The 22,994-nt window shown below is 41.8% G+C and overlaps 1 protein-coding gene across 8 annotated transcripts in view; it reads right to left on the bottom strand.

Moving 5' to 3' along the window:
• Positions 1-22,994, bottom strand: part of L3mbtl4 (L3MBTL4 histone methyl-lysine binding protein) — a 511,181-nt gene that overhangs the window by 194,831 nt on the left and 293,356 nt on the right. For 7 of the 8 annotated variants that reach the window (XM_006524417.3, XM_006524416.3, XM_006524420.2 and 4 more), the window contains one exon: positions 2,049-2,151. The exons of the other annotated variant lie outside the window; for it this stretch is intronic. In XM_006524417.3, coding sequence (XP_006524480.1) covers positions 2,049-2,151 — 103 coding nt within the window. The remainder of the gene's footprint in view (positions 1-2,048; positions 2,152-22,994) is intronic. 8 annotated transcript variants of the gene reach the window in all.

Below are 22,994 nucleotides of genomic sequence, written 5' to 3'. Positions count from 1 at the left end.
TTGCCTTCACTTATTCAAGCCTTGCTCTGTTATAAACAGGCCCACAGCTGGACAGGAGCCATTACCCCACTGAATGGCAACACACCTCCTGAGCAGCCCCAAGCATTTGTGGATTTGGGAGGTGGGGTAATGTCTCATGGCTCCAAATTCACTAAGATGTCCCATTTTTGCCCTGTTGTACATCTACGGTGTTTCCTTTGTTTTGTTTTTCTCTGTATGCTTTACTCACTGTTGCTTCATATTCTAGATTGTGCAACCAAACACTGAAAGAGTCTTCGGTAGATAAAGCACACCAAATGCTCTCATATCAATGATTGAACCAAACAATGAAAAGCAGCAAGCAGGCTCTGTTTGAGACACGCTGAGTCAGTAAAGAGCTTAGAGAAGCTTCAGAAACAGGAAAACCACACCCATGGACTCTGGCCTCTTCAGAACCCAGCTAGAAAATGTGAACTAGTGAAGTTGCACAGTGATGCTGACAAGGCCGCTTGGAAGAAGGGAAGAACATGGGGGATCCTGCTGGGCATGGAACCGCAAGAATGTCCAAGCACCTCCGCCCTACAATAAGACCTCATCAGAGAGCTTTGTGGAAGGGCTGGCTGCAATATTATGACTTGGATATGTTGGAAGACAATGATCTAAATTGTTCTAAAGGAAGCACCAAGAAAAACCTGTCACTCCAAAAATTACAATGAAGGCAGAATACTCTGTGAGTGTAGTGGCTATTTTTGGTTGTCAACTTGACTATATGTGAAATGAACTACAATCCAGAATTGGAAGTCTCACCTGTGATCCTGATCTTGAGGCTTGGAGATACAAGTTTCTGACCTGGATCTTGGCATGGAGATCTTGAGGAATAGTGACTATGAATCCCAGGAGACTAAGGCAAGGAGATCTCTGAGTTCAAAGTCATCTGGGACAAAGCAAGTCCCAGATCCAGGTGTGGTGGCACAAATCTTTAATCTGGGCCACACCTTCTATTGGAGACATAAGGACTTCTATGCACAGCTGCTGCTGACCATCAATGGGGAGTTGGACAAAGACTGTAAGTCATCATAACAAATTCCTTTACTATATAGAGACAACCCATAAGTTCTGTGACTCTAGAGAAGCCTGACTAATACAGGGAGGCTCTCTTGAGTATGTCAAATGGAACTCTCTGGCAGCATAACTATCTTACATGTCCTAGCCACAGATGACCACTCAGCACATGAAACATGGCTGTGTGGCTGTGATGGGAGAGGATATTGTCAAATTATCTAATTTTAATGAATTTAAAACAAAGCAGAATCTTAGGGCTAGTGAATATCAGATTGTAATTTATAGCCTGGACTACACACACACACACACACACACACACATTCATGTATAAGCATATACGTAGGCCAACTTAATATTAGGCAAATTTAATATTGGTTCTTTTCAGTTTTAATTTAAGTTCTTTTACTAGGACATTAATATGAATAACTCGTCTATGAATAACTTTACAAACTAATGGGAATAGGAACAATAGCAAAGGCTTATGTGTTGATTCAATTATATTTCTTTTGTAAGTGCCATGTACTTTGTATTCTTCTGAACACCTAAGACATGGAAAATAATTTCACTTTCACTTCATATGCCTTAACAGAATCATCTATTTGGCAAACAAATTAAAAGGAGGAAAAAAAAAGAATTTAAAGTAAACAGAAAACAGGAGGGGAAAGCAAGTGTTTCTGGGATTTTTCTACAAGAAAGACTCAGCAGGTATGGAGATGATTCAGAACAAGCAGAGACACAGGCAGGGAAGACATCAGAGAGGGGGTGCTTTAAGGAAACCCTACGTTGCAGAGGCTCAGAAGCTTCAAGTGGGACTTAGAAATGCCTCCGCATCCCAAGACCCTTCAAAGTCAGAAGAGAACAGATAGAAGGGCTGGTTAAGAAAGGGTCTCAGCATCTCAGCAGAGGAGAAAGGATAGTGATGGACTAGCAGACTCTGAGACTCAGTTATGAGATGCTCCCATTCATCCCTAAAATGACTTATGTAAAAAAAAGAAAAAGGTCTTTACCTGTGGTGTCCTGCATAACGTGGGCCACGGATATGACCTATGCCTCGGCACCCAGGAGTAGGACATGCAGGTTGACCTGGAAGGATTTTCACATGCTTTGACCCTTCAGGAAGTAAAAGAACATGGCTTGAAAAAACTCTCATTCAAGAACTGGAAATTCTGAACTATGTAAATGACGTTAACTGAAACGTTACAAACTAAAATAAATGGTCAATGAAATGACCGAGGACTGTGACGATTTATAAAATGATGAGGCAGAGGTGCCGATGGCTGTCACAGATACCACCACAGCACAGCTCATATCACAGAGAAGAAAATGAATAGGCATTGAAAAAACTGTAAAAGGAGACATAAGAAAGCTTACTTATTTTTCAAAGATAAGTAATGGCAAAGGCCACATATCCACAAGCTGATGACTGAATTGCATATATCTCCACCACCAAGCCACTCCATGGGAATGCAGAGCTCAGGACCTTCTCCCTAGTGCACATGCACACAGAGATAGACACAGAGACACACACGCACACAATCACACATGCACACACAAATGTGCACACATACACACACTCAGACACAAACACCCAGACCCAGACACAAACACACATTCATACACACTCTCACGCACAGACAGAACAATCACGCAAACACAGACACACAGAGAGACACAGATATACTCAGATGCGACCAGATACCCACAGGTGCATGTGTGCATACACAGATCTACACATACCACAGGCACAGTCACACACATGCATATAGACAGAAACACAGACATATAGAGACATACACAGGCACACACTCCCATACACACAGACACACATGCATACACACAGACACACACACACACACACACACACACACACACACACACAGCTCATGCAATGCTCCCTCCTATACCTTCTTACTAACCTAGGAGGCACATGCCTTACTTATCCCTACACTTTCCATCCCTTTCCCGGCTCTTACACTTCTACCTCAGGCCCAGCAAGCCTCAAGCTCCCCTTCCCATTCTCTGGATCAGTATGTCCTATCTCCTAGCTCCAGTATCTTCTGACAGCTATGACATGCTCCCTATAGCCCTGTGCACGAGGCTTTCTTCTCTGGGTATCCACCTGGCAGACATGAGCCTTCTCCTTCCCTGCTCCCCACTTCCTCTCCCAGACCTCCTGATTCCTGTCTTCCTGGACAGTCACCAATCTCACGCTCACCAATTGGAGTGTGTTACCGTGTCACTGGGGAAGACTGTGGCTTCCAAACCATGGAGCGCCACTCCATTCTGTTTGTGACAGCTGGTGTCGAAATCTCAGAGGCCACCTGCTTCCTGTCCACATGTACAACTCAACTACTGGAACCACTGACCTCCACTCCAGTGGCCATACACAGTGGACCATACTGGGACTTCTTCGCCCCACAGTTACTGAAACTGCAGTCCAGCTGATGGTAGTAGCTCCTCTCTGTCCCTCGGGCTTGCTCAGGAGCCCCAGCTGTTCTCAACCCCATCGGTGGGCTTTCCAGGCCTTCTATTCCCCTGCCTCAATTCCCTCTCACCAGAAGCCCACTCCTGCATCTAACTTAAGGGTCTATTTGCCACACTTTGACAGCCTATTGCAAATAACTCTGCTCCAGCTCCTTTGACTTTTTGTCACTCTAGCTATGGGAAGGGGAACCTGAGATCAGCTCAGTTAGGCTTCTCCCAACTGTTTTCGATAACTACATTCTAGGAGATGAGCTAGACAATAATCATGCACAGTGCTGACTGCACAAATTCCTCCACTCACCTCCTGGCTCTGCTCTAGGCAGCTGATCCTGGATGTTGCCAACTGGGCAAACAGTAATCAGTGGACAGGAACTGTCCTCTCCTGCCTGTGTGTTCTCATGGCTGGTTCCCTTTCCCCTTTCCCCTGCAGTGCAGGGAGCATTCTCTTCTCTTCAATCTGCGTACTATTTTTGCATGGACCCAGTGTCTGGGTCTTCAGGATCTTTAGACTACCACATCGAGTAAATAGGCAGAATTTAAGTACAATCCAGTTTTGTGCATTACACAAAGGAACCAGAAACAGCAACAATAGAAGTCCATGTTCCCCCCACCACCCCAGCAGTGTTCACTCTTTCCCCTCTGCAGACTGATGCCTTGAAGGGTGGCCTCTGCTTCTTTAAACCTCACTGGCAACCCACGCTAATCTATCCTTTTTGGTTATTGTCATGGTTTGTCTTGGCCAGGTGTGGCCTTGTTGGAGTAGGTGTGTCACTGTGGGTGTGGGCTTTAAGAACATCATCCTAGCTGCCTAGAAGTCAGTATTCTGCTAGCAGCCTTCAGATGAGTATGTTGAACTCTCAGTTCCTCCTGCACCATGCCTGCCAGGATGCTTCCATGTTCCTGCCTTGATGATAATAGACTCAACCTTTGAATCTGTAAGCCTGACCCAATTAAATGTTGTCCTTATAAGAGTTGCCTTGGTCTTGGTGTCTGTTCACAGCAGTAAAACCTTAACTAAGACTGTCATGAATAACCTCAACACAGGAAACCTACTTCAATTACAAATTAAATTAAGAGACAAGATGATGCACCTTTATGAGACTGGAGGCCCCAGGGAGTTTAGAGGTCAGGGGGGTGGGAGTTAGGGACATCCACGTGGAGACATTGGGGTAGGGAGGAGGTATGGGATGTAGAATAGTTGGAGGGTGGATGGGGTGGGGAATAAAATATGGAGTGTAAACAGTTAAATTATTAATTTTTAAAAAATTAAATAATTACTTATCTGATATCCATTTGTTTTGTTAGAGGATGTGATCTCAAATCTGTTTTGCATCTGTGTAACCAATACCTAGTCTGACACACAACTGGCCCTTTATAAGTAAAGGAATTTGGGTGCAATAGCGTAGAGTTGTAGCAATAGGGGATGGGGAGCTGGGGGGAGCAACCAGAAAGTCCCAGGTGCCAAGAAAGCAAGAGACTCTCAGGACCCCACAGGGATGGCATTAGCTGAAATACCCCCACAAAGAGGAGGGATAATCTGTCAAGACCATATCCAGAGGTTAGGCATGGCCCCCTGTTTGAAGGATTGGGTCACCCACCCATCTCCAAAATTTTTACCCAGAATTGCTCTTTTTCTAACGGAAATACAGGGACATAGAGTAAAGTAGAGACTGAAGGAAAGGCCATCCCAAGACTGCCCCACCTGAGGATCCATCCCACATGCAGACATCAAACCCAGACACTACTGTCGATGCCAAAAAGTGCTTGCTGACAGGAGCCTGATACAGCTGTCTGCTGAGAGGCTCTGCCAGATTCTGACCAATACAGATGCAGATGCTCACAGCCAACAATCAGACTGAGCACAGGGACTCCAGTGGAGAAGTTATGGAAAGGACTGAAGGAGCTGAAGGGGTCTTATCTGGCATCAATGGGAGGGGAGGTCTTTGGTTCTGTGAAGGTTTGATGCCCCAGTGTAGGGGAATGGTAGGGCAGTGAGGCAGAGTGGGTAAGTGGGTGGGGAACACCCTCATAGAAGCAGGGTAAGGAGGAATGGGATAGACAGTTTACATTAGGGAAATTGAGAAAGGAGATAACATTTGAAATGTGAATAAACAAAATATCCAATTTTAAAAAATAAAAATAATTAAAAAAGCTTACTCAGGGTATCTTAGTCAGGGTTTCTATTCCTGCACAAACATCATGACCAAGAAGCAAGTTGGGGAGGAAAGGGTTTATTCAGCTTACATTTTCCGCATTGCTGTTAATCACCAAAGGAAGTCAGGACTGGAACTCAAGCAGGAGCTGATGCAGAGGCCATGGAGGGATGTTCTTTACTGGCTTGCTTCCCCTGGCTTGCTCAGCCTGTTCTCTTATAGAACCCAAGACTACCAGCCCAGAGATGGCACCACCCACAAGGGGACCTCCCTGCTTGATCACTAATTGAGAAAATGCCTTGCAGCTGGATCTCGTGGAGGCATTTCCCCAACTGAAGCTCCTTTCTCTGTGATAACTCCAGCCTGTGTCAAGTTGACACAAAAATAGCCAGTACACAGGGTTATGAGTAACTGTGTTGCATGAAATACTAAGCAAGGTTGAGTGATATTAGAATCCTAATGCCTAGAGAAATTAGAAAACATACTTCAAAATTTCATACATTTACTAGACAACAGAAAATTGTCTTATATACTTCCTGAGCTTGAAACAACTTGAAGGGCAAATATAGAAAACCAAGAATTGCTTCATCCAGGGCTAAGCATAGCTCAGAGTTACACAGCAAGTGCTTGCCTAAAGGCCCCAGGGTTCAAACCACAGTAAACTGTCTCCAGGAAACAGCTCTTAAAAAACAAACAAATAAAAACTAACTCTTAAACAAGCCAGAAGGGCTGGTATTTAAAAATTTAAAGTCCTTAGTTAAGGCATATGCATGCTTCTACCACATTTTGTAGGTAGGGATCTTTTAACTTACTACAGGAAGCAAAGGGACGCATGAGAGAAGAAACGAGAATACAAACCAGACTTCTTCCTATCTTTGTCTCTTGATGTGCACAAGCTCTATGCACTGAGTAAGATCACCCTGCTGTCTCAGAGATCAAAACCAAGCAAGCAGAAACCATTTCCTTCACCCTAGATGCCTCTTTGTGGATACCACACCACGTGCAGGAAATGCTAATTCATAGTACTTTCTGTAATAGTTTAACACCCTGGATTAAGTTAAAGTTTGAAGTGATAATTTTAATATTAACCCAGGCTTTGTGTCTCTGATTCCTGATGGGCGCCATATTTCTCTTCTTGTTAGAGTTGAGGGGAGAGGCACAGCCTGCATGATTGGAGGAAGGTTATCACATGAAGACCACAGCAAAAGACAACACAAAGAATAAAGAAGAGCATGAAATAATAATGTGTTGATTTCCAGACAGTTCCCTCATTGAGTTTTGAATGCTGAATGGTTGATGGTCAACTCTCTGCTGGGGGAAAGTAACCTGTAAATTCTGGAATGATTTTCATCACCGATTCTAAGACAAAAGATGTCTTTGATCGAGTTAGTGTAGGCTTTTTTTTTCCTCTATAAAATAACATTTTTGCCAAGAGTATCTTTCTTGTAATTGGATATTTAGAAATGTAAGTATGGAGAAAAAGTTTCCCTGCTCTGAATTATTTCTCTAGGGAACGGGTCCCAGCCCTTGTCACCGTTTCCTGGAATCGTCTTCTCTCATCCTTTGCTGCCTCCTGTTCTCTTGGCTAGAGCGAGAGTCTTCACATCTAACTTGTTACCACCGTGTCTCTGGCAGCCATTCACACAATGACTGATCAAGGGTAGCTACTCTGTAGGGGTGCTTTCTGGATAAATACTGACAATATCAGCTAATATTGCATCCATTGCTGGTCAGGAGGACTTATCACAGCCATGAGAATAATTGCTGCATTAGTCTGCATTCAGTTCGAGTTCAGAAGTCTGTCTCTGACCCTCTAAGTAGTATGAGTCCCTTACTATGTCAAGTCTAAGTTTCCTTGGACATGGGTAAACAGAAGGGCTAGGGTCCTTTTGGTAAAGATAAAGAAGAACAAAAAGTGTTTGCATAAACCAGAAATTATCTGTACCTCTTTGTCCTAACATGAGAGAAACGGGACCTCCAAGTCTCAGGGAATCTGTAGTCACTGACAGATAGGCTGCTCACCCCAAATTCATGTTCTCCTTTTTGGCTAACCTTTATTTAAAGTCACCATGTGCCAATCTAAAGGTGACACCACAAGAAGACCTGTTGGAAGGGTGAAGGACAGGCCTTACTGTCCTGTCCCACCTGTCTTTGAATTCCTCAAAAGGAAAATGTGAACTCCCAGTGGTGACAGACAAAAGGTCGGAAATCAAAGCACTGGGACAAGGACAAAGACACAACATCGACAGCCCTCAGACCTGCCCTCAGAGAAGAAACACGGAGTGCAAAGAACCCTCTTGAAGTAAACTACTGTGAATGGATTCTGCAATTCCAGCAGCTGAAGAATATTAAGCTAAAATAGCAATTCTGTTGATTTTTCCTTTGTTAAAACCAAGCAATTCCCCCCCCCCCTTTTTTTTTTAACAAAAACAGTTCTGTACGGCATGAGATCTGTTACATGTAGACAGGACATGATGGGAGCCATCAAAGTGTTAAGAGATTGTACTGATGGCTGGAAAGCCGAAAAAGGACCTGTCCTTTCTTATTCCAAATGCCCTTCCTGGTGACCAAGGGATATAATCCACTGTGAAAAGGATGGATTTTTGCAACCAGAATAGGTCAGAGACCGGGACCATCCTCCCCACAGCCCCAAACTGGCTTCTCTCAGAAGCATTGCTTGTTTGGATGCACAGAAATCCCAGAACAGTCTTAACACAGATGAAAACAAATGAAAACAAATGAAGAATACCTGTTCATCTAAATGTGCATCAGTCCAGAGAGCCCAGAGCTCTCATCAGAGAACCAGGACCAGACTGCAACGTCCTTGTCCTCAAACAACCACTGATGACTCCTTGCTGAAAACACATGCACTTAACCTACTTCCTTTAGCAGCTTTTAAATTACACGACATTAGCTCTCCACCATAACACACAAACACTGCTGCTTGGAAAGCAAGGCAGATTTAAATGTTGCCGGTAACAGAAACATGAGGATACTTTATCCCTTCTTGTTTTAAAAATGACCATTGAGGCTTTGTTTGTTCATTTAAAGAAGGGGTATGAAAACATAATTTGTTTTCCAGTATTCCACAATCTCAGGCTACTTCACCAACTAGATGGAAAGACCTGGTCTTCTTGGAGCTTAGCTTCTGCTGACATAAATAGTAAGAGGCTGGTTATGGCACTGGGGAAGGAGGGTGGTATGCAGGCACAAACTGGAGAGCAAGGACTAGAAGTTGACGTGCTGGGAGTATGGGGATGTGTCTTAAGACAGGGCAGCCAAGGTGCTGTAGTTAGCAAGATGAGCCACAAGTTCATCGACAGAGTACCTGAGCCCCTGGGACAAGGGGAGAGTGGTGAGTGGTGATGTGGTCAAGATAGAAGAGTCTTCCTTCTATTCGGGCATGGGCTGGACAAACCAGAAGTACAAAACAGAGGATGAGTAGATGATATGCCCCTGCTGACCTCCACATGCTTCTTGCTCAGGACTCAGCTTAAGCAGGCTATTGGTACCCTCCCAAGCAGTAATCTTGCAAGAGGCAAGGCCTGACTAGCAGAGTGGATGCTGACCATCCAAGAGACAGATGTGATTCTTGCCAATAAATGAAAGTCTAAAGACAATAAACTGAAAATGCTTATGGGGTAGACACAGAAAGGGCCAGGAAGAAGGCTAAGAGGGTCACCAGGGAAGGAAACCCAGGAGAGAACACCAGAGAATCACAGATGCAAAGGGAGAACCATTGAACATCCTACCTGCTCCTGGGTTTGGCAAAGTCTATTTTCATGAAAAATGAAGAGACTGGAAGGAGCAGAGGAGAAGTTAAGATTGAGGATTTAAGCCGGGCATGGTGGCTCACGCCTTTAGTCCCAGCACTCGGGAGGCAGAGGCAGGCGGATTTCTAAGTTCGAGGCCAGCCTGGTCTACAGAGTGAGTTCCAGATCAGCCAGGGCTATACAGAGAAACCCTGTCTCCAAAAACCAAAAAAAAAAAAAAAAAAAAAAAAGATTGAGGATTTAGTTTCAGGATTTCTTATTTAGAAAGTGAGATAACAATGATGACTAAAGAGTGGGCTTAGGGTTAAAATACTTTCATTGATCCTTTTATAAAATAATAGAAATATGAATTTATTTTTCTTTTGTCTTAGTGACGATGCTAATTCCTTAGTAGAGGGTAGAGGGGTAATGTCAGAAAAGGCGCGAATGTAACAGGGACAAAACGGGGCAAAGCCAGAATGTGCACAGGGGGCTGCCACATCCCTTGGGATAATAAAAGTGCCCATGGCACATTCTGTGCTCTCAGCAAAGGCAGTGAGGTCATCGGTGGACCATGGGAGGGGGAAGCAGAAAGATACCTCACGACTAGAACTAAAGTAGATAAAGTAGGCCATTCATGAATGCACATCCATTTTTTTCAAGTAAATAAAGTTTTATGGGCTTTATTTGAAATTTGAAACTGTTAAGTTAGATCCTCCTTTTTTTAAACATATTTATTCATATTTAGCAAAATTTTAGTGAAATAATTATCATTTTATGAGACAGAATGCAAATAATAAGTACCATCTTTAAAGTGTAATTACACTTCATTCATTCCCATGGTCCTCTCCTGATTGATGAAGTCAGAGGTGACCAATGCCTACTGCATTAGAATAATCATTTCTCAAGCACAAGGGACTCAAGTAATGAAGATTATGGTTGCTTATGTTAACGTTTCTAGATGTAATGTTTTAATATGTGTATAGAATGGGAAAAGAATAGTTAAGTGGAGCTACAAAAAGGAATTTTTAAAAATTCCCTAGAATGTAAATTTTATATTTCCTTGCCAATCTAGAAAAAAAAAAGTCCTTGGAAAGGTGGCATAAGAATCTTTGTAGCACCGGAACCCATTTAGAACTATGGTGGTTCTGAGGATCAGAGCATGCAACAGTAACCTCTCACATAGCAAAGGTAAGGAAGACACATAAAAATAATTTCCCAATTGTCTCTACCACAGACCCAATGGAGATTCTTAGCAGCTAAGCAAAGGGGGAATACTATCTTGGGCATTATTTATTACTTAAGAGGAGTAAGACGTCACTTTTCAAATGAAGAATGGGCAAATGTTTTCTTAGCAAAATTGTAAAATGTCTTTAGCATACATTAAGCTCTATAAAAGTCCTGAATTACACAGTGCTTCCTGAGAAATATGTTGTGACATATAAACAGAACTTTGGAGGAAAATAAGATGTTCTAACTCAGTATCTGGATAAACATCTTAGACTGGGCTGTGCATATGAAAGACAGAACTACCTACATCTCTCTCTCTCTAATCTCTCTCTCTGTCTCTCTCTCTATCTCTATCTATCTATCTATCTATCCATCTATCTATCTATCTATCTATCTATCTATCTTCCATGTGTATACACACATACATGCAAACACACACACACACACACACACACACACACACATATATATACATGTAAGTATGATGAGATTTAAAAGGGAGAACACAAATTAAATTTGAGATGTTTCTCCATTCAAATATACCACAATATTTCAAAGTAAAGAATTTATCCCCCAATAAATATTATCTCTAACTATTTAAACACACAAAATTAGGCTTATGATGTTGTCAAACAGTACAGGCCTTCGTAGAGATGCTTCTAGTCCCTTAATCAGCCAGAAGAAAGGCTCTACTGCAGATGCACACCATATTGGTTTAACTGTTATTTACTTGTGAAGCTCTTTATGGGGGGGGTCTTCACTGTTCAGCCACTGTGTACTTTGCAAATGCTTCTTCCATTTCTGTGATTTCCTTTGTATGCAGGAACTTTTCCACTACATTGTCAATGGTTTGTTTTTATTCTTGTTGCCTCTGTTGTGAAATTCCGAAGCTTACTGTTAGGACCAATGCCAGAGCCCGGCAGTTGCAAGCCTGAGATGCTAACTCTAGGGAGATTTAAGGAAGAGAACCTGCCTAAGGTTGAGGCCAGCTGGGTTTTAGGGAGTTACAGGCTAGGATAGCCACACAGGTATAGCCTGTCTCAGAGCAAAGCCACAGATAAGCAAACCAAAGGCAAGGATCTGTTGCTTCTCTGTGCTCTCTTCTAGAAGGTTTGCAGCTTCAGGTCTTAACACTTGAGCTGTAAATGTATTTTAGGTTAATGTATGCATACAATGTATGGGTCTAATTTAACTTTATCTTCATGTGGTGTAGTTGGAACAGTTTCTGATGAAATCCTCTCTCTCTCTCTCTCTCTCTCTCTCCCTCCCTCCCTCCCTCCCTCTCCCTCTCCCTCTCCCTCTCCCTCTCCCTCTCTCTCTCTCTCTCTCTCTCTCTCTCTCTCTCTCTCTCTCTCTCCTCTGTCTCTCTCGTGCACACACACACACACACACACACACACACACACATGATAATTAATCAACAAAGAGACACTAGCTTTATCCCTTCCAATCTGGATGTCTTTAATTTCTTGTCGTCTGAACAACATGTTGAATAAAACTGTTAAATGTAGGCAGTCTTTTCTGTTCCAATCTTACTATGATCTTAGCCTTGAGCTTCTCATAATGGTTTTATGTTGAGGGCCTCTCCTCCTATATCTAGGTTTTGTTGTTGTTTGTTTGTTTGTTTGTACGTTTTAGATTATTTTGTTATCAAGGCATGCTGAATTTTGTCAAAAGCATTTTGTGCATCTAGTGTCATAACCCCTTTGAGCTTGCCTTTTATTCATTTCATAAACTACATCAATTTTGGTCCTTTGTAGAGGAATTTTGCATTTTTGTTTATCAGGAATTATTGGCCCACACATATCTTTTCTTTTAGTAATTCTATCTAACTTCAGCAGCAGGATGAGTTTGACTTTGTAAGGTGAGTTTGGAAGCACTGTATCCCTTTCAGTTGTCTGTGTGTGTATTCATGTATGTCTTTCTCTATGTGTGTATGTAAATACATAGCATATGGAAGTACCCACCAGAGACAGAAAGCTACCTATTAAGTAGGTCCAAGTTGAGTGGATTCTACCAGGACATGGAAGTCAGAGACTTTCACTTTCCTCATCGGCTTCAACATGTTTCTTAAGAAGAGCAGTCTTGGCAGGGGAGAGTGTGGACTGCAGAAGCTAACAGCTTCTGGGTCAGGCAGAAGCTACGGAGCTTCTGGGACAGACTGCATTTCAGGCTCCAGACATCCAGGCACCTTCCCTGCCAGAGGAGAGGAGTCTGCCCCACTCGGAAGGGCTTTACCACAGCATCCGGGGGAGTCATCTTGGGTTCCTGGATTCTGCTGAGACTGGTCTGCGCAGGTGTGAGTGTGGACTGCAAACGCTAACAGCTTCTAGGACAGGCAGAAGCCACAGAGCAACTGGGGCAAATCATGTTTCGGGGTCGAGACATCCCGGCACCTTCCCTGCCAGAGGAGAGGTGTCTGGCCCACCCGGGAGGGCTTTGCCACAGCATCTATGGGAGACATCTTGGTTCCCGGATCCCAAGACTATTCTGCACTGGTGAGAGTGTGGACTACAGAAGCTACACAGATTCTGGGACAAGCCCTGTTTCAGGCCTTCATCTTCTGCCAGGAGGGAGGTCTGAATGCCAGATATCTGTCCACCTTCCCTGCAAGAGGAGAGCTTGCCTGCAGAGAGTGCTCTAACCACTGAAATTCAGGAGAGAGCTAGTCTTCCAGGTCTGCTGATAGAGGCTAACAGAATCACAAGAGGAACAAGCTCTAACCAGAGACAACTATAACAACTAACTTCAGAGATTACCAGATGGCGAAAGGCAAACATAAGAATCTTACTAACAGAAACCAAGACCACTCACCATCATCAAAACCCAGCACTCCCACCTCAGTCAGACCTGGGTACACCAACACACCCAAAAAGCTAGACCCAGACTTAAAAGCATATCTCATGATGACGGTAGAGGACATGAAGAAGGACTTTAATAACTCACTTAAAGAAATACAGGAGAACACTGCTAAAGAGTTACAAGTCCTTAAAGAAAAACAGGAAAACACATCCAAACAGGTGATGGAAATTAACAAAACAATACTAGACCTAAAAATGGAAGTAGACACAATAAAGAAAACCCAAAGTGAGGCAATGCTGGAGATAGAAACCCTAGGAAAGAAATCTGGAACCATAGATGCAAGCATCAGCAACAGAATACAAGAGATGGAAGAGAGACTCTCAGGTGCAGAAGATTCCATAGAGAACATCCGTACAACAATCAAAGAAAATGCTAAATGCAAAAAGACCCTAACTCAAAACATCCAGGAAATCCAGGACACAATGAGAAGACCAAACATACGGATAATAGGAGTAGATGAGAATGAAGATTTTCAACTTAAAGGGCCAGCAAATATCTTCAACAAAATTATAGAAGAAAACGTCTTAAACCTAAAGAAAGAGATGCCCATGAACATACAAGAAGCCTACAGAAGTCCAAATAGACTGGACCAGAAAAGAAATTCCTCCAGACACATAATAATCAGAACAACAAATGCATTAAATAAAGATAGAATATTAAAAGCAGTAAGGAAAAAAGATCAAGTAACATATAAAGGCAGGCCTATCAAAATTACACCAGACTTTTTACCAGAGACTATGAAACCCAGAAGAGCCTGGAAAGATGTTATACAGACACTAAGAGAACACAAATGCCAGCCCAGGCTACTATACCCACCCAAACTTTCAATTATCTTAGATGGAGAAACCAAAGTATTCCATGACAAAACCAATTCACACATTATCTTTCCATGAATCCAGCCCTTCAAAGGATAATAACAGAAAAAACCCAATACAAGAATGGAAACCATGTCCTAGAAAAAGCAAGAAAGTAATCCCTCAACAAACCTAAAAGACAGCCACAAGAATAGAATGCCAACTCTAACAACAAAAATAATAGGAAGCAACAATTACTTTTCCTTAATATCTCTTAATATCAATGGACTCAATTCCCCAATAAAAAGACATAGACTAACAGACTGGCTCCACAAACAGGACCCAACATTTTGCTGCTTACAGGAAACCCATCTTAGGGAAAAAAACAGACACTACCTCAGAGTGAAATGCTGGAAAACAAATTTTCAAGCAAATGGTCTGAAGAAACAAGCTGGAGTAGCCATTCTAATATCTAATAAAATAGACCTCCAACCCAAAGTTATCAAAAAAGACAAGGAGGGACACTTCATACTCATCAAAGGTAAAATCTTCCAAGAGGAATTCCAAATTCTGAATATCTATGATCCAAATGCAAGGGCAGCCACATTCATTAAAGAGACTTTAATAAAGCTCAAACCACACATTGCACCTCACACAATAATAGTAGGAGACTTCAACACACCACTTTCATCAATGGACAGATCGTGGAAACAGAAACTAAACAGGGACACAGTGAAACTAACAGAAGTTATGAAATAAATGGATTTATCTGATATCTACAGAACATTTTATCCTAAAACAAAAGGATATACCTTCTTCTCAGCCCCTCATGGTACCTTCTCCAAAATTGACCATATAATTGGTGAAAAAATAGGCCTCAACAGATACAAAAATATTGAAATTGTCCTGTGCATCGTATCAGATCACCATGGACTAAGGCTGATCTTCAATAATAGCATAAATAATAAAAAGCCAACATTCATGTGGAAACTGAAAAACACTCTTCTCAATGATACCTTGGTCAAGGAAGGAATAAAGAAAGATATTAAAGACTTTTTAGAATTTAATGAAAATGAAGCCACAACATACCCAAACTTATCAGACACAATGAAAAGATTTCTGAGAGGAAAACTCTTAGCTCTGAGTGCCTCCAAAAAGAAACTAGAGAGCACACACTAGCAGCTTGACAATACACATAACAGCTGTGAAACAAAAGGAAACAAATTCACCCAAGAGGAGTAGATGGCAGGAAATAATTAAACTCAGGGGTGAAATCAACCAAGTGGAAACAAGAAGAACTATTCAAAGAATCAACCACTGGAGGAGCTGGTTCTTTGAGAAAATCAACAAGATAGATAAATCCTTAGCCAGACTCACTAGAGGGCACAGGGACAGCATCCTAATTAACAAAATCAGGAATGAAAAGGGAGACATAACAACAGATCGTGAAGAAATCCAACACACCATCAGATCCTTCTATAAAAGGCTATACTCAACAAAACTGGAAAACCTGGATGAAATGGACAAATTTCTGGACAGATACCAGGTACCAAAGTTAAATCAGGGTCAGGTTAATGATCTAAACAGTCCTATATCCCTGAAAGAAATAGAAGCAGTCATTAATAGTCTCCCAACCAAAAAAAAAAAAAAAAAAAAAAAAAAAAAAAAAAAAAAAAAAGCCCAGGACCATACGGGTTTAGTGCAGAGTTCTATCAGACCTTCAAAGAAGATCTAATTCCAATTCTTCACAAACTATTCCACAAAACAGAAGCAGAAGGTACCCTACCCAATTCATTCTATGAAGCCACAATTACTCTGATACCTAAACCACAGAAAGACCCAACAGAGAAAGAGAACTTCAGAACAATTTCACTTATGAACATCGATGCAAAAATACTTAATAAAATTGTCACTAACCAAATCCAAGAACACATCAAAACAATCATCCATCCTGACCAAGTAGGTTTCATTCCAGGGATGCAGGGATGGTTTAATATATGGAAATCCATCAACGTAATCTATTATATAAACAAACTCAAAGACAAAAACCACATGATCCTCTCCTTAGATGCAGAGAAAGCATTTGACAAAATCCAACACCCATTCATGATAAAAGTCTTGGAAAGATCAGGAATTCAAGGCCCATAGCTAAACATGATTAAAGCAATTTACAGCAAACTAGTAGCCAACATCAAAGTAAATGGTGAGAAGCTGGAAGCAATCCCACTAAAATCAGGGACTAGACAAGGCTGTCCACTTTCTCCCTACCTATTCAACATAATACTTGAAGTCCTAGCCAGAGCAATTCAACAACAAAAAGAGATAAAGTGGATACAAATTGGAAAGGAAGAAGTCAAAATATCAGTTTTTGCAGATGATATGATAGTATATATAAATGACCCTCAAAATTCCACCAGAGAACTCCTAAACCTGATAAACACCTTCAGTCAAGTAGCTGGATATAAAATTAACTCAAACAAATCAATGGCCTTTGCCTACACAAAGATAAACAGGCTAAGAGAGAATTTAGGGAAACAACACCCTTCTCAATAATCACAAATATATATATATATAGATAGATAGATATATAGATAGATAGATAGATAGATAGATAGATATAGGTAGATATAGATATAGATATAGATATAGATATAGATATAGATATAGATATAGATATAGATATAGATGAGCAGTCTTCCGAATGTAGGGCTCTCTGGTGTGTTAAAATGTCTTTAAATGTCATTTAATGTTAACATGCCGTCTTCCGGTCCCTCAAATGCTCATGGCTGCTCAGAATGGCCTTGCCTTGCTGTCTGTGATGGCCACAGTCTAGGTTGATGGGGAAAGTAGCCGATCTGCCGGACTGCTGAGACAGGCTTCCCACGGGTTGTGACTAGACTTGCTTTTGCAGTACTTGCTGAATTTAGAAACTAACTCTGGGATAAGCTGTGGAGTCGGAGCTCAGCTAGCTTATTGGATTTTTTCCCCTAGCTGTCAGTATTGTGATACCATTTGGTGGGAGGTTACATAAAGGATTCTTCTCCTATTCTAATGACTTCCATCACAAAGCAAGTGCATTGCAATAAAAATGAGAACAGAGGCTTCAGAGCCAATGATGGAGTGTATCTCTGCCAATCTTAGACACATAAACTGCACATTAAAAAACAAAAACTTACAGAGCCACATTTCTTTTATTCTGCTTTACAATTTGTTAGGACAGTCAATGCTTTTAACGTTCAGAAAAGCAGTAGAGGAAAGCAGGCGGCACTAAAGAGAGTTAGAGTATCTAGGGGTCTTGTTCTTGTAGGAGAAAGTCTATAGTGCAGAACAAGCGGCTGCATTTCACCCCCTCCACTGCCTTAATGACCTTCAGCTCAGTGCTTACAGCAATAACATTGCACATAGAAAACCTGTGAGAAGGTTGGAGTGCAAGTAAATGTAACAGGATTCTTCAGAAAGCCACCAGATGTGTGTGTGTGTGTGTGTGTGTGTGAGAGAGAGAGAGAGAGAGAGAGAGAGAGAGCAGAAGCCTGAGCTGCTGAGGGTCAAGTCTAGTGGGTCAGATCAGAAACGATGGAGTGGCTATGGCTGTTCAGAGTTCTTCTGATTTTGTAAACATGTCAATCCTGTGAGTGTCTCATAGGGTATATCATCCAGTGGCTACTGCTGGATAGACATCTGCACAAAGCCACTACCCCAAGACCTACGTGTTAAGTCTCTCTTCTGCCAGTGACAGCAGCCTTATGTGGAGATTACAAGCTTTGCTAACAAAAAGAGGTTCTGCATTTTATGTTCTCACTTCTGTGGAGTATCAAAGCGTTCTTGAAAATAGTAAGCCAAAAGCTCAGAGTTTCTAAATAGGTAACACAATTTCTAGTTTCCTAAGTTTGTCTCTCCTCGGTGTTAACTTTATCCTAGGTTTGCGTAATTTAAACATCTTCATTCTTGTTTACTTAAAATGCCAAGTGAAGAAACCCCATCACCACTATATAGTTCTCTTTGATGTGACGAACATAATGTCTGTGTTCATTAAAAATATTTGGTTCTGTGTTTATTGCTATGAGTCATTTAAGGCTACATCTCTTTGTAAAATAAACTGTCAAGGACCACTTAGATTTTTTAATACCGTGAGATACAAATGAACAAAAGCTTTTGCAGAAGATTAAATATCACTAAGCTTGCCTTGAAAGCAGCCCCAGAGTTGGCCTCCCCCTCTTTCCTTCTTCCCAATTGTGAAAAAAGAAAAAAAAAGACACTCCAGTCATGGAGGAGACATGTCTTGCCTTGGTACTAAATACTAATATAGGGATCAGCTGAAGTACCATCCAACAATCTCTGTGTATCAGACAGCCATGACAGTGCCAGCCTAGACAACCGTGAGAGTGTGCACTCATGAGCTAGAAGGGACTCATTGTTCTAACCCATAGCTCCCTGAGGCAAAAATTATATCTGATGGGAATTTGCAAGTCTAGCACAGCAGTCAATACAGTAGAGATATAAAGTTTATCTATCCAATGGTAGCCTTCTTCCTTGGGTTGCATCATCAGCCATCAATCAATGGCTCCATCTAGAAGGCTTTCATTATTGGGCCCTCTAGTGGTTTGCAGATAGGAAAACAATCTCTGATCAAGCTTCTTTCCTTTATCCTGGGTGGTGCTAGAGTCTCTCGAGCAAGATTCAGATTCTCTCAGAGAAATCCTGAAACATCTGTTGCCTAACCTAAGACTTCATGAGTGCTCACATACTTGACTTATGTAAGCCCATGGTCAGAGGTGAACCACAGCTGGGACCTGGTGTGAATGTGCTGGGTCTTACTGTCCTCTCACCCACCTCATTCCTTTCAGAAGTTGGCAACTCTTCTCTGCAACACTCACAGAGCTGGTCTGTATCTTTGATAACCAAGACTAGCTCTCCAGTGCCTCTCCAATGTGAACAGAGACTGTGAGCGAGTGGAGTCATGTAGCTGTGGAGTGGGTGTCCTCTGCCAAACCATTCTGATGCAAGACCAGCAGTCTGGGACCACATGGATAACAAAGTGATCCCTGCCATCACACATGCAGAAGGCAGACACCAGATAAGTCCTTTGTGAAGGAACATTTAAAATAGATAATATCATTAAGGCTGTAAGCACATTTTGAGATGTATTATTTTTTTCTTGATAAGTCTATCATGTAAATCTGTAATTAGGGACTTCTAAAATAGCTAACTTTTTAAAGCACAATATGCCATAATTGTCTATTAAGTCAATGAGTACTCAGGGACTCTTAAAGCTGCTGATTACCTTCTTGCTGTGTTTTGGAAGAACAAGTACTTCCAGAAAGGTTCCTTGTACAGTTCTCTTAAAAATAGGACAGATTTGAAAATGTGCCGGAACCTGCCAGGTTAGCACTTTGTTACTACTGGAATCGTCTCAACCATCACTGAGTTTATTGTCCCATATGAGGACTGTACTCAGACTGACTTCTATTTCATAGTCTAAGCAAATTTTATCTGATTGACTTAAAGTTTTCTGTTCTCCAGAGTGCCATAATAAAGCCTGTTACAGAAAGCTTTATCAATTGTTCATTTCTTAACAGACTGTCACTATTTTCTCTGACTTAACAGGATACACAATGGGCTGGCCCATTTCCAAGTCATTCAGTCATGTATATGTCTGCTATGTAATGAACTCAAACTTGATCTTTTACCAAGCTATGTTCTATGATGCTCATTTATGCCTAATAGTTAAACTGATTAGCCCTATTTCCCATGTCCTTAATCTGCAAAAGCAGAGGCAGTATGCGCAATCATTATAGTACATGGGAGTATCCTACTACTATACACTTTTATTTAGTAATGACATTGCATTTCATTGGCTTTGTAATCTAGCTTTGCAACTACTTCCAAATGTAAATCAAACAGACGCTAAAGAAAGAACAATGGCAAAATTATTTAGGCATGGAAAACAGTTAGGAAATCTCAGTTTTCTTCCTGCCAGCTCTCTGTTTATGAAAATGTCCTTTCTCAGTTGTAGGGGGTTGTCTGACCCTTGGTTTTCTTAGGAGGCCTGATTAGACAAACCCCATAGCCACAGCTAAAATAATTCACTCCACCAAAGGGAAATATGGAAACATACACTTGTAATCCTAGCACTTGGGTGATTGAGACAGGAAGAGCACAGTTTGAGGCCTTCTTGGTCTTCACATATAGCCTATCTTAAAGAAGATAAAGAGGAAGAAGAAAAGAGGGAGAGAAGGGAAAGAAAAGGAGGATTTCTGCAGGTAAGAACCCAAGATGGACTCTGAGATTAAAGTCTTTGGGTCACAAGTGATTATTCCACTCTTAGATGAGTTGTAGGCATCCATTTGGGGATGATAGACCAAGGGCAATCACTGACACAACACCCACTGCCTCTCACTCAGGATGTGACAGTGTGATTAGGAAGGCTTCTCTAAGAAGACAAATCTGAATGAATTCTCAAAAATCTATGAGAAGGTAAATGAAATAGAGGATAGTAGGATAGTACAGCCAAAGACTCTGGGGGGTTGTTTGTATTCAAGAATCTGAAACAACAGACAGGATATGGAAGTGAAGAAAAAGGGGGACAGAGGTGTATTCTTCCACTTCAATCTCCTCTCTGTGTCTTTCTCTCTGTCTCTGTCACACACACACACACACACACACACACACACACACACACACACACTCACACTCACACACACACCATCATAGTCCCACTTACCCCTCTTTGTGCTGGCACTAAAGTGGGCACCTTGGTACAATCTCAAAGTCCCTAAATGAGCTGGGTAAAATTGTCTCCATTGGTTATGGGTTTCATTTGGTTCTGAGGTGGCCTTGTATCTCTAGAGAGGATCCCGCCTGGCTCCATTCATATAGAGCAGGCTGTTAGACAAGTGGATGAGCCCATTGCCGTCTTTCCCCTTTGGCATAGCTGAGTGTTGGCTATGCAGAGTTCCCTTAAATTATAATAATGCCTCAGAAAGAAGGCAACAGTTTTGGAGACATAATAGGTGAGCAGCTTGGGACCAAGAGCAAAAGCTTCAGAGAGAGAGATGTATAGACTAGAATTAGCAGTTAGGGATCATTCTTTGCGGGAGGACTGTTCTGAAGCCTAACTCCAAAGGGTTGCCCAAAGGCCTCCCAGGGACTCCTCTTTAAGGGAGGGAAGAGCTTAGACATTTCCTTCCCTAGACCAAGGCACTAGCTATAGAGCTGCTGGCTACCCTTCAACACTGATAATACTGCCAGAAGATGCAAACCCACCCTCCCATCAGGTAAGATCGGGCTTCTACCACTCTTATCAGATAAATAGCCTGCCCCCTGCTTTGTGTGTTTGTATGAGGGAGGGAGGCACAGAGGGAGAAAGAAAAACTGCAGAAGGAGATTTGCCAGTTTATAGAGGAATCTATACAGGGTTCAGGGCAGGGCAGGCTGTATGTTCTAACCACAGCCCATCACCCATCTGTGAGTAAATCAGTTCCCTCACTTCTAGATTGAACAAGTAGAGAGAAACTGGTAATATTATACTCTACATGCATATCTTTGGTAAATCTCAAAGACAAAGTACCTGTTCTAAGTGGACTGAGGTTTTCTAGGAAAAGGGATCCAACGTTCTTTCTGATGTCTACGCAATCTTATACTCACACTAGGAGAGAAGCTTTGCTTTTGTTTATCCAGTATGGATACTATAAGAATTAAGAATCAAGTCTTATCAGGTGTGATAGATCTCACAAAGAATGCTCCAGAACTTTGCCTGTGACTCCTCGTGGAAGGAAGAGTACCATCAGGACAGTACACACTCCACCATATCATTTCAAGTTCTACCAGACCTTCTCATGGTGTGTGCTTCTAATCATTTTGGAACAAATCCTTCCTGTGCACCCTGAATAGAAAGTCTGAGAGCTGCAGGTGGTAGCCCACATCACATCGACGTGTAGTTAAAGCAACCAACTGTTCCATTTCAACTGTACTGTTTATAAGCACTGCATCTCTGCCTTAGCACATTTTTGTTTTTATTCTGACCTGAAAGCATTGCAGGGAAGTTTCATATCACATATTTTGTGTTTAAAATCTGATTCCTGAGAGAGGGCTTTGCTGCTGCTGCTGCTGCTGCAGGGTTCTTTTTTAAGATTTGTTTTTATTTTTCAAGTTGTAGGTGTTTTTGGTGTGTACGTATGTGCACGGGAGTTCAGTGCCTGCAGAGCTGCTGTTTCAGAGGGTCACAAGCCACATACCATGACACTGGACTGTAAAGGATTCATTTTCAGTGCTCAAATGTTAGAAAAGATTAGCACTAGGTATAAGGAAGAGATCCAACACAGAAGGCAGCGAGCCTTAAGCATAGACTGAGGAAAGGGGTACCAGGAGACCCAAGGAAGGTTCATTGTCTCAATCACAGCGAAGGGAAGGAAGCCAGGGCCACATGTCTATGGTAGAATCATTGTCTTCTACATGCAGAAACACTGAGGAGACAAGGGCATGAGAGAACAGAGGTGGAAGAAAGGAGGAGAGGTCTTAGGTAAAGGCTGGTTATGTTCATTTTTACCTCACAACTAGAATTCCTTGAACAAATAGATGGGAATGGTTTGATTTAACCCTTGACATTCATAATATATTCCAATGCTCATTAAAAACGTAGTAAAGTTAGTTCTCAGCTCAATTTGATTTATAGCACTTGC

The sequence above is a fragment of the Mus musculus genome, chromosome 17 (genome assembly GCF_000001635.26).
Source record: "Mus musculus strain C57BL/6J chromosome 17, GRCm38.p6 C57BL/6J".
Classification (NCBI taxonomy): domain Eukaryota; kingdom Metazoa; phylum Chordata; class Mammalia; order Rodentia; family Muridae; genus Mus; species Mus musculus.
The sequence above is the reverse complement of the archived record's forward strand: the minus strand, read 5'-3'. Positions and strand labels throughout refer to the sequence as shown.